Here is a 14,378-nt window from a genome sequence, read left to right on the forward strand (position 1 = left end):
GTGTGGATGAACCTTGAACTGGGGCAGAGGAAAATCTTGATACTTGCTTTTATTCTAGGTTTCTCCCACTCCAGTGAGGCAGACAAAACACAAAAATAAGGATGTTTATTAAACTCATTTCTAGCCCACAGCTAGGGCTCATATTCAGCTCTGTGAGCCACCGTCTGACCTCATCCCCATTCAATGTGAATGACATTAGAGAGGCCGGGCCACAGGTAGATCCCATTGATCCCACAGTAAGGGGTCCCTCCCACGGCCACTATAGATAGATACACTGCTGGGGATAAAAGAGGGAAAGCACTGGATTAATACATTCCTCTACACCCTGCCTGGACCCTCTCATTTCCCCCCCTACCTTCCAAGACCATGGGCCAAAGGTGCCTAGTACCATCTCGTGGGGTATCAAGGGAAGCCCCTTTATTAGACCCCAGAGCTATGGGAAAGGGATGCCCTTCCCTTCTTAGCCATCCCAGGCCTCGAGGCCACTGAGGTAGAAGGGGGAGGGGCCAGGCCACTCTAATCCCCCTTGTGGGCCCTGCTCTGGGCTTGCCCCTTAGGGAAGAAGGGGGCTTTTCCTGGTACGGGAGGCTGATACATCAGCCCAGACTGGAATGCTGCAGTTCTTCCCGAAGCCACGAGGGCACTGGCTGTCCAAGCCGGCTCAGCAGCTTCGACAGCTCCAAATTATGGTTCCGGAAAAAATCCATAAGGAAAAGGCGGGACTAACAGGAGAAAAATGAAGTCAGAAATGGTAAGGAGTGGACAAAATCAGATCTTACAGGTGGAAAGGGATACCCTGTCCCTGGCTTTGCTTACCTCAGTGTCCATATCTGGGTACTTCCGGCCTTTGCTCTTGCCTAGACAACGAGTCTTGCCACCTTCAAGTCCCTGGCACCAGAATCCCTTATCTTCATCAAACCTGCTCAACAAGAAGAGGCCATTAGGTGACAGAAAAGAAATCCAAGCCTCATAAATGTACACTACCTCTCCCAGCCCAGAGGGACACATGTCTCTCCTTGCAAGACAGGGTAAATCCATGTCTCTTCCAATCAGACACGGTCGACCTGCTTCCCCATTTCCCCCAGAGTCATCCTCCCCTGGGCCATGCTCTCCCACCTGAGGGTCCGTGTGTAGTTCAGAAAGGGTGTGATACCCAGGAACTTCTGGATGCTCTCCATTGAGGCAGCTGGGTTGGTACGCAGTTCTTGCCCATCCACAATCAGCAACTAAAGGGACAGGGATGTGGTTCCCTCTGTATTCCTTAGAAGCCTCTGGGCTGAAGGGAGAAGGAGGGGAAGGGGACCCCCATGTGGGCTACTGGGGAACTGTACCTGTCCAGAGGGGTAATATGTCAGCCAGCGTTGCAGATGGGTGGAATAGTAGCCAGGGACAAGACAACGGTCCTGTAGGGAGCGAAGTGCCAGAGGGGCATGGGAGGAGGCTGAAATCACCTGGTAGAAGGTATAGTTCAGAGCAACTGGGTCTCCATGTGCTCGCTGATGCTGAAGGACAAGGAACAGGAAGGCAAGGAATTGGTGATTTGACAGCATTGTTCTGCCCTTCCTCTTAGTCTAGTGAACAGACCGCATAGGCACTCCTCCCCAAGGCACTAGCTTAGTTTCCCTACCCTCATTCCTTTCTGTCTCTCTAGCAGTCACCACCTCTCTTAAGTTCTGATGTGTGCCTAGCTTCAGGCTCACCTGGTACCAGGAGTAGGCCCTGTCAGCAGGGTTGGTGAGCACAGTGATGATCTTGGCTCGCGGCAGGAGGGCAGCCCCCCGACGTGGTACAACCTCTGAGTCGAAGTAGGTGGCACTTTTTTCAAACAGGAAATCAGTGCTGGCATTAGAAGGGACAGGGAAGAAATCCATGTACCTAGGAAGTAGTAGAGAGGAGAGGCAGAGAATTTGCAGAGTGAAGGGGCTGGACATCTGTGCTGGGAGAAGCTGGAATGGGGTATTTTAGGGGAAGGGAGTGTCCTGAGAAGCATTCCAGGTCTCACCAGTCAATGCCCTTGTGGTAATTAGGGCCGCTGAAAAACTGAATCTCCTCAAAGGTGCTGGGGCTCGGGAAACTGCTAGTCACAGCTGGGTGCAGGCTCAGGAAGAAGTGAATAGCTGTGGTCCCTAAATGAGAGAGAAAGGTCCAGGCCATTGTGGGAGAGAATCCACCTCAACAACATCAGCTTGAAAGAGGTGAGAAAATAATCACTCTGGGTGATAAAATACCGTTTGGCCAAACTAGAGCGAGAAAAGGAAAGCCTGAGAGAGGCCCAGGGAAGGGTTAAAATGGTAGTTCTCAGCCTTGATTGTGCATCAGAATCACTTGTGGGTCTTTCAAAAAAAACTCAGCAGATGATTCTGATGTATAACCAGGTTAAGAATCACTCAAGGGACTGGATTAATGAGGGGTGGGTATGAGAAGGGAGTTCCTTGGCCAAAGAATTCTTTGGGTTTAAGGCAAGGCAACAGAAGTTGCCTAAGGATGATTCACCTGTCTTCTGGGGTCCCACAATGAGGAACTTGGGGAGCCGATCACAGGTTTTCTCCTTGGACCAGATATCTTTGTGCCTCTTGTCGTCACAGGGATTCTGAAGGTGAGGCCAAGAATCAGATAATCTTTTCCTCAACGGCCACCCCCATCACATCTCTAGGTCAGCCTGAGCTCCACCTATACCTGCCAAAGGGGGCTTCGCTCTTGAGGGAAGAGGTCAAAGTACTTCCGTGCGAGAGAGACAGGAGGAAGGGTCTGTAGGCGCAGCCGTGTCCAGCACTGGAGAAAGCGCACCAGGCTCTCAAAGGTGTACAGGCCCAGCCGATCATTTCCATAATTAGACAGATGAGTCATAAAGATGCTGATCTGAAAGGGGGTGCCTGCATGTCAGATTTGGAGAGCCTACCCCACTTCAGAAGTGGGCTTGGTGAGCAAAAGTCTCAGTATGCAAACACTTTGGCTGTCCAATCTTCTAGCCCTTCCTCTCGGCACCTTACCGGATTAAGCAGCACTGTCAGAAAGAGTTCTCCACCTCGGATGCTCCGGTCTAGTTCGCGAGAGCCTCCGGGATACTCATTATAGAAGATCGTGTGAGTGAAGAGGCCACACGTCTGCCGTGGCAGCACCTGAAGGGAAAAGAACAAACAGGGACAGATGAGATTTGAAAGGTAGAATGAGAAGTAGATTAAGGACAAAAGACCTGAGGCATTAGGATTCCCTGGGTTTGTAGAGGACTCAGTCTGCAGTTACAGCAACAAAGCTCTTGCTATGTGCATTATGACTTTTCATCTCTCTACCCCTTATTATATGGATGAACTTGGACAATGCAGGTTGGAGGCTGTCCAAATGTGGGAGTTTGATTCAAGTCCGTATTGGGAGTCCCTCACCATAACGCCATTGTGAATGAAGCCACGGCGGTAGCGGGCAGGGCGGAGATGGGGATACTCCTCAGTGCTGGTCACCTGGATGCCCCACACGGATTTCCAGGCCTCATAGAGCTGTGTGTGGATGGGATACACGCCGGAGTGGTGGGGGGCCACAGCGTACCCCAGATCCGTGGGAATCCCATGCTCCTGGGAATGGCAGAGACTCTCACCAGGACCTGGTGAGGTTTGGGGAGTAGAGGGTAAAGAGGGTGGGGATGCCTCCACAGAAAGTAAAATGGAAAGGGTGGGGAAAGGGTACCCCATTAGGGTAAGGTTGAGAAGGAAGCATCATCTTTGGGAGAAAGTATGGGGAAGAGATCCAAGGGTCTCACCAGAGCAAACTGTTTGTTGAGCCTCATCTGGTCAGCCAGCACGGAGCGATTGTGGAACAGGTGTGGCTGCATGTGGCTCCACATGTGGGGGAACCACCAGAACTCTTGGCGGTGCTTCAGCAGCATGTCGTCCCCTGCATCCTCCTCCTCTGTCCCTATGACCACACACTGACCACTGACCACAGCCGGTCAGCCCCTGTGCCCTCCTTTGTTCTGTAACAACACTGACCACTTTCCATCCTTGGGACAACATTGCTGACCTCTGCCCACCTAAGACTGTCTATTTTCCCGATTGCCAACCTGCCCTCCAGCCGCCCATGCTAACCTAAATTCATACCCACTGCTAGCTCCTCATAGCATTCTGACCCCAAACCTTGCCCCTTTTCTCCAACCTGTCTGCCCAGGAGGATGGACAGTGAAGAGACAGATCAAACTAAGACTGATACACTGAAGGAGCAGGGGAATAAGCTCACCAGTATGATAGAACTTGCCCGAGAAGCCCAAGTTGAAGGTGAAGTTGGGGACTAAGGTCCTGAGTTTGTTCTGGGTGGTCAACAGAGCCTGGGAAGAGTAGCAGGGACGTGAGAAATCAGGAGACTAAGAAGGAGAAAAATGAGAAGTAGCATTCTTCTTGCCTAGAAAGGGTAGGGAGCGTACCTATGACAAGCTCAGAATCAAGGAAGGGAGTCTGATAGGACAGAGCTTGAAACAGCTTCTAAGGAAAGAAATGAGTCAGGAAAAAGAAAGACTGACCTCAACATCAGCCACCTTCATGCGGGTTCCTTCCTTGCCCACAAAGATGTCATCGATGTCTACCAAGATGTAACGGTCAAGGTCCAAGCAGAGGCGCTTGCCAGTGAGGTACGCAACAGCATCAACAAAAACGAGTTTGTGAAGCCAGAAGGAGAGGCCATGGCCAAAGAGCACCCGCTGGATGCCATCGTGAAGCCCCAAGTCCTGTACCACAGTGGGAAGCCGAGCCCGGCGAGGCAAGGGTCCTGGCACCGGGGGCTCAGCTGGTCGAAGGCTGGCAAGAAGCACTGGTTCATATGTGCTATGATTGGATTGGAAGATGGTCCAGTCATCACCGGGCAGTGGACCCGGCTCCAGGCGGCTGGGGCGTGTGAGATGCAGTAGTGGGGCAGAAGGATTCACTTGGTAGTCCTGGAGCCCCAAGTTTGAATGTAGAAAAAGGGGAAAGCCCTTGAGCTGGGCACTCAGTAAGCTATGCTCATGGGCTCGGAAAAAGCCAATGATGCCCACACCATACTCCACACAGTACCGGTCTAGCAGTTCCCGACTCCAGGCATCCAGGTTGACATACTTGAGCAGGTTCTCATAGATGACCAAGACATACCGGCCATGGGTATGATCAGTCAGTGTGGGCATGTCCCCTCGGCCAGGTGCCAGCTCAGTGCTATAACGAAAACGGCTAGACTCCAAGATGGCCACAATCTCCTGCCCCAGCTGTGAGTATGCGCTCTCCACAAACACAAGGACCACGGGTTCAGTTCGTGCTGTCTCTGGCGGCCTGGGGGGCCGGGGTGGGACTGGCGGCCGTACAGGGCCAGGACCAGCTGCCCCACCACTACTGCAGTCTCCCAAGGGCAGGGGCAATGGTTCCTTGGCCTTGGGGCTGGTGGATACGTAGTAAGCCAAGAAGCCCATGGAGCCCAGACTGAAAGCGATCAGCAGCAGTATGAGGCGGTGCAGTTCCAGCTGCCGAGCTGGGCGTACCACCTTCCACAGCTTGAGCATGGCGGGGGAGGTGAGGCAGGGATGGGGACCACCTCAGGGGATGGGAGGTAGGAGTTCTATAGGCTGAGGCTCTCTTGGGAGGGTAGAAGGATATGAAAAGAGGGGAAAGGGATTCCTGCAGGGTCAGTTCCCTGAAAAGGTGGAAACAAGTCCCCTTAGTATAGGATAGGGGAGGTAGAACGGGCAACAGGGGGCAACTGGACAGAGTCCATTGGTCTCAGGTCACCATGGCCCACTGGCCCATGGCTTCAGGATGCAAATCTAGCCAGGCTCCACCTTTGGTCCTGGCTGAGCTCCTCACATCGGAGGTCAGCAAAGTTCACAATCTCTACCCTCACTATCTGTAAGACAGAAATCAATGGGTTACTTCTCTCCTTGAAACTGTGTCATTAATCCATTCCCCTCTTCACCCCATTTCTCTTACCTCCTGCTCACAGGCTGGTTTGTTCTCCAAAAAAAAAAGCTCCTGTAGAAGAACAACATAATCTGAGTCTCATACTTTAGCTTCACAGCCTGTTCCCTTTCTTAGAATACTGTCTAAATTCTCCCCCCTGAGCTAAGCTCAGAATTGAAGCAGTATATCCAAGGTCTGGAAGGGAACAAACTTCCCATTGACAAGAGGCCAAACAGCCCAGGAGGCTGAAAATGAACCTGCTCTGAAAGGAGTTCCCAACCCGTGACAGAGCAGTTGGTCAGCCAGCAGGAGCTCTGTTCATCCTGTGAAGAAGGGACGGAAAGCCCCAGAAGTCCCGTGCTCCAACCAAATATCAGATAAGAGGAAACTCATGTGTCTGTTAATGTTCCTCATCTATCAAACCCAACACCACAGGTTAACAGCACTAACGAACTTGCAGTCAGGTGGGGAAATTCAAGAGGGAAGAGAAATGGTGCTAGCTAATCATTCTATTACCTTCCAAATCCAGAACCTGGGGATTCTCTTTTCCATTGCTTGTGAAAAATTACCCATCCCTCCCCTTTATTTCACTTGTGCTAGTGTCAAGAGGGGTGATAACAATGTAGCCCCAGAGCAGGCCACATCACTGGCACCTAAGAAAAGCTAGAGAGCTGAGTCCAGAGTTTGTCTCCCTATCCACTCCAGTTCTCTTTCCTAACTTAGCCTAGGTGGTACTACACCCTCACCCCTGAACAGCTCAGAAGGGTCCTGAGCTAGCCTGGAGAGACATGAGGGATTGAGTCCTGTTACAAAAACAGAGCAAACTGAATGGGGCTGCATGACAGAGAGCAACAGGAGCTTAAGTAGTATACAATCAATTATAGAGAAGGAGTAAGAACAGTCGGATCAGAAAATAGTTTTAAGGAGACCTAATTCCGGAGACTTTTTTCCTTAAGTAGATAGACTACTTCTAGAAGCTTTACCGTCACTCTCCCCACCTTAGTCACTCGAAGTAAGTCCAGTGGCTGGAGATCTCTCTCTACCACACATCCCACACACACACATACACATCTCCGGGTGATTAAGCAGAGATGGGGTCCTTCAGAACTGAGAGAGACAACTTAAGAACAGTTCTGCTTTGGCCTGGGTAAAACTAATCGGCGTGAAAAGAGAGCTGGGAAAGGATCAAAATGGTGATGGGAAGGGACGAATCCTAAGAATCAGAGGAAACTTTTTGGGGCAAACACAGTAGTGAGAAGAAGTCACTGTGGGGAAGCAGATACTGGAGGTGTATCACCCACGAGGTTAAGAATAAGTTAACATTCAATGAGGGCTTACACTTTGCCAGACATTCTTCTAAGAGCTTTCCATATATCTAATGCTCACACCGGCCCTAAGAGGTAACTAATATTCCCATTTTACATATGACTAATTTGAGGTCCAGAGAACTTAGCAACTTGCCCAGGATCACACAGCTCAGTCAGTGGAGGAAATGGGATTCAACGTCAGGCCTGTCAGGCTCCAGCCCTGGTCTTAACCACTGCATTTTAGCTTCGAACCTAGAAGAAACAGCAATATTCAGGAAAGCGGTGATGAGGGAGTACTGGGGTGGGATGATAAATGCTGAAGCGGGACCACGGCGGGGAGGGGGCTAAAGGTGCGGGCGCAGCAGGAGGAGAGCAACAGAGGGGGGTCCTGGGGAAGGCGGGGGTGTGGGCCCCGCGCTGGGAGACCAGCACTGCAGATGCCGCGGGAGGCGGGGGACAGAGCAGCGACACGGGCGTGGGGGGCTGGCACACGGGGGTCACGGATGGAGGGCCCTGCTGGTGGGAACATGGGCTTACAGGTGGGTATGGAGAGAGTCGGGCGTGGAGCATTAAAGGGGATGGGGCAAGGGGCGCGTGGAGGAGTCTGCGGGGACATCGGGGCGGGCGTCGGGCTAGGGGGAGCCCCGAGGGGAGGAGGAGCCCCGTGCGGAGGGGACGAGCCGAGGGGAATGAGGCCACTGCCAGGGCGGCCTGCGGAAGGGACGGGGGAGGGGAGCGCAGGCCGCCCCGAGGGGCGGCCGGGGACGCCCCTGCGGGAGGTTTCCGTGGCCACACTGAGGGAAGTCTGTGAGGGGAGAACTGCGGGGACCGTGGCTGGGGGCCACACTCTGAGAGGGGGTCTCCTCAAGGGCGGCTCACCCGGCAGACTGGGCGGCGTCCCCGCTGTCCCCGGGCTCCGCCACGTCCCGGGGCTGCCCGGCTTCCCTGCTCTCGGGGCCTCGGGCTGCGTCGCGGCGGCTCCGCCATCTCCGAGCGAACGCTCTGCCGCAGCCGGGCCCAACCACCGCTCCCAGCGGGGGGAGGCGGCGCGCAGCCGCTCGCGGCCCCACTTCAGGTCCCCCCCGCCTCCGGGCCGGGCCGCCGCGCTGCCGAGGTGCCGGGCCGCCGAACGGTGTTCCGCAGCTCTCGGCCGAGCCGCAGCCTCATAGACGGCGGGCTCCGAGCGCCCCGGCAGAGGCGCCCCCCTCCTTCCCGCGCCGTGGCACGGTCCGGCTAGCGTCGGCGCCGAGGGTCCCGGAGCCGGGGCGGGCCGAGGGTGTGGGCTCTTCCACTCGGCCCGGCGGAGGGGGAGCCGGGCCAGCCCACTGAGGGGCGGGAGAGCTGTCCTGGACGCGGGCGGGGCCCGGGGGCGGGGCGAGACTCAGAGCTCACCCGCTAAGGGCCCGAGTTCTTCCCGCTGCTCCAAACTCGCCTCAGCAGACCGGGGGACTAATTGGAGGCTGATGAGTTTATGAGGAAGTCTTATTCTAAAATGAGCCCAAAAGGGGTGGGAGAAGGTACATCTCTCCACCTGAAGCCTTGTAACCCAGGCTGTTAAATCTAAGCCTCCAACAGCAGTAACACAATGGAGTGTTTAAAGGTTATTTTATTAAATATCTTCAAGGTTTCATTGTAACAAAGCTATGAAGGGTCTACCAACATTCAGAACAAACACTATTTTTAAATTATTTCTATGTCATCATGCAAAAATTCTGCATCAAATGCCTTCTCATTTCCTGTTTAAAAGGTGATTTTTTTTTTTTAATAGTCTATTGTCTATAGATGCTGACATTAGCCCCAGAAGAGGATTAAGAATGCTAAGAAGTGGGGCTGGAGCAGCCATATGAAGCTATGGGTCTTAATGAACTCTAAGACCATTTGTCTTCAAGCCAGCAAAACCAAACCCTGTGGTGAAGGTGTCTGCGTGCTGGTACTGCAGGCTGCAGGGCAGGAAAGGGTTAGGGCCCAGGGGCTGGGGCATGCAGGAGGTGCTCAGAGGAGCCTGGCTAAATCCAAGCACCAGCACCTGTGAGTCTGCTCTCTTCTCACCTGGCTCCAAGGTAAACCTGTAGCTTTGCCTCTTCTCCCAGGTCCTGTGACTCCTTAAGGCAGTCCAGGGAGCTGGGGCCTACCCATCTATCCCCCAGTAGTGCAGACATTTGTGCAGACAGATCTGCACGGTTGTTTTGGGGGAAACCAAGGCCATGACCAATTGCTCCTCCATTATCTTCTCTGCTATCTGCTTATACATTTTTCCCTCCTGGAATGGAACTCCTTGAGCACAGAGAGGGACAATGAATGTAGGAGCCTTGGCTCTGGACATCTCTTTTGGGTACATGCAGGTGAGAGACAGGGTGATGCCCATGCAGATTGTCCAGCAGTTAAGTCTATACTTCAGTTGGTCAGTAAAGAGGTCTCTTTGTGGAGGATACCTCTTCTTGCCCGAGTAGTCAGGTCAATCTCAAAGACAGGAAAAGAGATGGGCGTGCAGCAAGGGAAGAGTAAGAAGGGAGGCAGCCCCGAGGGCAGCCTGAATGCATAGAAACAACCATCACTCAATCCCACTGCCTCACTCTTCCCATCCCACAGGGGCACTTGGCAGAGGGCCCAGGTCCAGATGAGGGTCAGCACAGGGACCACCAGCATGAAAAGGCAAGACAAAGATGATCCAAATCAGCACGGAAACAGAACTGCCAAAGGCAGCAGGGGGAGCCCAGACCAAGGCCTGGCTCTCTCCTTGCTAAGTTATAAGAAAACAAACACAAAGCAAAGCGGCAACCCCTCCCACTTCCCAGCTGCAAGGATTGGGCCTCAATAGCAGGGCCCACGTGCATTGTGCATCCTATAGAAATGGATGAGTCAGTGAGTGCATGTCAGACTAACACGAGGTTTCTCATCAGCTTTGTAGCGGACACACTTCTGCAGCACCAATTCTCTTCCCGTCTATACTAAATGGTACAGTACAGCAATGTCCGGGCCCTGCTTCTCAGTCCTGAGCCCACTGTTTCTCAGCTGCCTCCACGGCAGGCTGGGAGCTCCGCGTTCTCTCCCAAGTAGGTCTGTTGGCCATGATGTTCTTCATCAGCCTCATTCTAGGCGTGTATACAAATTCTGAAGACGTCCATTCCTAGACCTGGGGCAGGTAGGCCACCTCAGGGGCTGTAATCACATCACAGCCCCCAAAGTTCTGTCAGAGTTCTTGCCTGGTCCCCTGAGTCCATGGAGGCCAGAGGCTAAGCTCACCTCTTCAGGGCTGGTAGGTGAGCCCACTGCTTGTGCCAGGATGGGCATCACACAAACTCCTGCCTTCTTGCTAGCCCAAGGGCTATTGGTGGTTTTAAAACGCATCACGGTATGGATCCCATTTTTTTTTAAACGATCTTCTTTTCTTAAATGTAAAAAACACCTCGGTACAGCAGAGACAGACACGAAGGGCGGGCGGGAGGGCTGCATGCAGGGGCGTGCATTGGCTGCTGCCGCTTTGTAATTTAATTGTTTTAAACCTCAAACGAACAGGACTGCCGCTGTCACTCAGGCCCTCCAGAGCCACTGGCTGCGAAGGTTTGACCTCCGGCTGGGATCTCCTTATGCCCCTGTCAAACAGAACAGACGTGGTAACAGAACAGAGGACAATACCCACACAGAGGAGTTCCAGAGACTTATTAAACACACTACATACGTGGTCAAGTCTGCCTGAGAGGGTGGAGGATGGGGGAGAAGCTAGTATTTAAACATAACACTGCCTCACATTTGCTTACTAAGTGCTTTACTTACAAGTATATTATTTAATCCTCACCACAACAAAGGAGGTAGGCACCGCTCCTTTTTTTTTTGGGCTGCACTGCAGCCATGTGGAATCTTAGTTCCCTAACCAGGGATCAAACTCGAGCCCTCTGCAGTGGAAGGGCAGAGTCTTAACCACTGGACCGCCAGGGAAGTCCCTCCTTCTTCCTTACTGACAGCTGAGGAAAATAAGGCTTAGGGAGGGGAAGTAACCTGTCCAAGGTCACCCAATTTGGAGTCAAGGAGCCAGACCCAAGTCTGTCTGACTTCAGAGCATGACTTATTACAACCACCACACTGTCCAGCCTTCATTAGTCTTCTGGGATGGCCCACGTATCCTCCCCCAATGCCACCTCTCAACGTCTTCTTCCTCCTCTGACCCCACTTGTCCCAGCCGCTCCCCAACCCCCCACCAGGTGCACCTGTGGCTGAGCTCACTGCAGCGGTGCGGCAGGGGCCCCTGAACAGTGATAGTGGACATTGAGCCACTTGCCATCCCGGCGGTGCCAGACCCGGGTCTCCTCTGACTGGCTGGTGCGAGGCCGGCCCTGCCCATCGATGTACTGGGTAAGGCGGATGTAGGCGATGCAAGCCGCGTCCTCTCCAATCACGTGGACGTGCGGGTTCAGGATGGTGGTGTGGATGGGCTTGCTGTTCTTGGACAGGACTGTAGGGGGCAGGGAAGGGTGGGGTAGGTAGGAGGGTGTCAGGCCTGGGGACTGGCATTTTCCTCCCAGCCTGCACTTCCCAAGTCTCACCCTCGCTCCAGTAACCATTCTGTGAGTCTCCAAGTCCCCATACACCTTCCAGAGGCTGGGAAGCCCCATCAGATTAGTCTTGATTATTCAAAAGGAAGAGAAAGGTGTGGAACAATGATAATAGCAGCTACTGTTTTAATCAGACATTGTGCTGGGGGGTTTTACACGCATGAGTCATATTCCTTGGTCAATATTATTTTCTTCTTTATAAGAGAAGGAAATAGGCTCAAGGAGGTTAAGTAATTTGTCCAAATCACACAACATTTGAACTCAGGACTATCTTAATGAAAGCCTATGATGATCTTTCTACCCTAATAGGTAGGTTTAGATTTCATAAGGGTTGGCTTGTCCCTAATTAGGGCTATAGAGCAAAATCAAGAACTTAAAATATTCAAAATTGATTTCTGATTTTAAAAAGATCCAAAGTTAAAAAAAAAAAAAAAAAAGTCACCAAAGCACCAAGCTCAGGATATTCCCAGGGTTCTCAGGTCCTCTGGGGGAAAACCAAAAGAAGATGGGTTGCCATTATCAGCAAACACTATGGATTGTGTTGCTTTTATTGAGATTCATATTTTACTTCAATTCAAATATTAGGGGCTACATGAGACCTTTTGGAGAGCTTCTATAAATTCTGGAATTGCTTCTGGCTGACAGAATTACCTAGATAACCTAGGGTTTATAACTGCAGCTAAGACATGGAGAGGATGGCAGTTAGTAGAGAAAATAGTGAGAAAATAAAATCCAGGGCAGGATCCTTTCCCAGGATAAAGTGGGAAAGATGAGAAAAAAATAAGAAGGGGGACGGTCTTAGTGGAAAGAAAGATGGGAGGAGGAGATGAATCAGCTTCTTATCCTCTGGGACTTCCAGGAACTGTCCAGAGCATATACCCTGCCCCCCTGGCTCCCAGCCAGGACTCCTGTCTCCCTCGCCGCTAGGAGGACCCTAGCCACAACTTCCGATCTCACAATCACCAACAGCGCCCTGTTACTTGCTTGCACATTCTTATCCTGGTTTTAATTTCCTCTATTCTGAAACCTGCAGACACAGAGCTGAGATCATTTCAACCTAACCTCGCATGCTTTCCAATCGTCTTGGAACAAGGCAAGGCTTAAAGAAATACAGTGGCCTTGATTATGGCAACTGGCATTGGCACTGCCACGAGGCAGCTGCAGAATGGAGGGGCAGGCGGGGCTGTGGAGGCGGCCCTTTGAAGGTGCCAGTTGAAGACCATCCTCAGGGCCCAAGGGGGCAAGCACATAGACCAGGGTGCGGCAGGCAGGTCCAGTAAGGGAAAAGCGGGCAACTGGGAAGAGGAGAAGGTGAGCGGGGACAGAGGCAAGGGGGTGAGGGGCAGGCAGGAGTATCTCAGCAGCACGAACCCACTCACGATTCTCAAAGTAAAACTTATGGAAATCCATCCCTTCCACGAGGTTACCGAGGGCCTCAGGCTCAAAGGAAGTGAGGCCTGGATCACAAATCTTCCTGCAGGGGGGGGAAAAAAAGCAGCCCATCAGTCTTGTATGAGAGTTACTTGTCTCTCTTCCCCATCAGTGGTGTCTGTCCCACAGCAAGTTATCTGTGGGCTGGGCCTGACAAGACGGCTGAGATCTTAGAGCCCTGCCTGCCAAGCCACTTAGCTCTGCCCTTTCAGCCCACGGCCCAGACACCACAGGCGGGCTCAATCACTGATGTCTACCTGGAAGGGCTCCCAGGCTAGGGGCCTGGTGTTTAACTCAGACACTGTGTGCAAGGCCCAGCCTTCTCTTTACCCCTGGTCCCAGCTGCTTTTTGGGAGGAGGGAAGGCCTCGAGAGATGACTTGGGTCTCAAGGAAATAAGTCTCTACTCACGTGTAGGCCTCAAAGTCCCCATTGTTGATGGCCTCAATTAGTTGTTCTGTGATCTTAATGATCTCCTGTTTTCGCACTGTGGGGGGAAAAATATAGCAATTTACCCGTGTGAGACTGGGAATCTCCCAAGTGACGGAAAGCCCTCCCCAATCCTTCAGAGAATCCCCTGTGATCTCTCTGACAAAGACATCCCTGTCTTCTCTGTCTTTAAGGCCCTTTGCAGGAAGATGAGCCCACCTTTCTCTCCATTTCCCCTCTGTTGTCCATAGAGCTAACGACCCCCCCCCCCCAAAGCCCGCCTTATGATCCTCTGGCCTTTGCCTCCCTCTCCATCAACAACCAGGATGCAGAAAACACTCTTGTCTTTAACAGCTGAGGAGCCTGACACATTGTGAATATTCTGCCCTCAGTCTGTGTATCTGATCCCTAGCAGGTTTAGCTTCTCAAAGAACCATCTCCCGATAGGGCTGTTTCCACCACCCACTTGCTTCTCTCACCTGAAGGGGCTCAGTCAGGTCTCAGTTACCACCTCCCCACCCCCAGCCCTCACTTAGTGGTCCAGAACTTAGCCCTGGGCGACAGCCAGCCTGAGAGCAGAATCTAGCCAGGGATGAGGTCTCCAAAGGATGAACAGAGCCCTGGGATGGATGCTTAATTCTCTTCACCCTGCTCATCTCCTCCACAGGGCTTTTCTGGGATAAAGGATCTTGGAACTACAAACACTCTTTTTTAAATGGAGCCTCTCACCAGTGAGACAGTTCCGTTTACCCTGGACAA

General features: G+C 52.6%; 2 protein-coding genes across 35 annotated transcripts in view; both read right to left on the reverse strand.

The window, feature by feature from the left end:
• Positions 1-85: 85 nt before the first annotated feature.
• On the reverse strand, positions 86-8,468 carry NDST2 (N-deacetylase and N-sulfotransferase 2). Of its 3 annotated transcripts, XM_032607551.1 has the most exons (16): positions 8,090-8,466; positions 7,365-7,462; positions 5,934-5,975; positions 4,505-5,850; positions 4,225-4,312; positions 3,752-3,906; positions 3,381-3,566; positions 2,991-3,119; positions 2,677-2,859; positions 2,494-2,590; positions 2,003-2,126; positions 1,701-1,875; positions 1,332-1,502; positions 1,117-1,226; positions 817-919; positions 86-722 (listed from the first exon to the last, which is right to left on the reverse strand). In XM_032607551.1, exons 4-16 carry the CDS (start codon positions 5,507-5,509, stop codon positions 597-599), a joined length of 2,652 nt encoding a protein of 883 aa, XP_032463442.1. In that variant the 5' UTR covers positions 5,510-5,850; positions 5,934-5,975; positions 7,365-7,462; positions 8,090-8,466; the 3' UTR covers positions 86-596. The 3 variants fall into 3 exon arrangements, with proteins under 3 accessions (XP_032463442.1, XP_032463443.1, XP_032463444.1); XM_032607552.1 differs by having other exon boundaries at positions 5,934-7,462; XM_032607553.1 differs by lacking the exon at positions 3,381-3,566 and having other exon boundaries at positions 5,934-7,462; positions 8,090-8,468.
• Positions 8,469-8,798: 330 nt separating this feature from the next.
• CAMK2G (calcium/calmodulin dependent protein kinase II gamma) overlaps positions 8,799-14,378 on the reverse strand; it is a 54,555-nt gene continuing 48,975 nt past the window's right edge. For 14 of the 32 annotated variants that reach the window (XM_032607557.1, XM_032607556.1, XM_032607562.1 and 11 more), the window contains 4 exons: positions 13,602-13,677; positions 13,140-13,234; positions 11,416-11,660; positions 8,799-10,803 (listed from right to left, as the gene is read on the reverse strand). In XM_032607557.1, the coding sequence (XP_032463448.1) occupies positions 11,428-11,660; positions 13,140-13,234; positions 13,602-13,677 (404 nt within the window). In that variant the 3' untranslated portion in view covers positions 8,799-10,803; positions 11,416-11,427. Of the gene's footprint in view, positions 10,804-11,415; positions 13,235-13,601; positions 13,678-14,378 lie in introns of those variants that run through there. The other 18 variants (XR_004346097.1, XR_004346098.1, XR_004346103.1 and 15 more) reach the window with 5 other exon arrangements.

This window comes from Phocoena sinus, chromosome 16 (assembly GCF_008692025.1).
Source record: "Phocoena sinus isolate mPhoSin1 chromosome 16, mPhoSin1.pri, whole genome shotgun sequence".
NCBI lineage: Eukaryota > Metazoa > Chordata > Mammalia > Artiodactyla > Phocoenidae > Phocoena > Phocoena sinus.

What these genes read in the sequence shown, in the direction of transcription:
- NDST2 (XM_032607551.1), bottom strand. Translation starts at nt 5,509, where the DNA reads ATGCTCAAGCTGTGGAAGGTGGTACGCCCAGCTCGGCAGCTGGAACTG. An exon ending in AGCGAAGCCCCCTTTGGCAG is followed by an intron (nt 2,591 to 2,676) that starts GTATAGGTGGAG and finishes CCTCACCTTCAG; the next exon opens with AATCCCTGTGACGACAAGAG. An exon ending in TGTGGGACCCCAGAAGACAG is followed by an intron (nt 2,127 to 2,493) that starts GTGAATCATCCT and finishes TCTCTCATTTAG; the next exon opens with GGACCACAGCTATTCACTTC.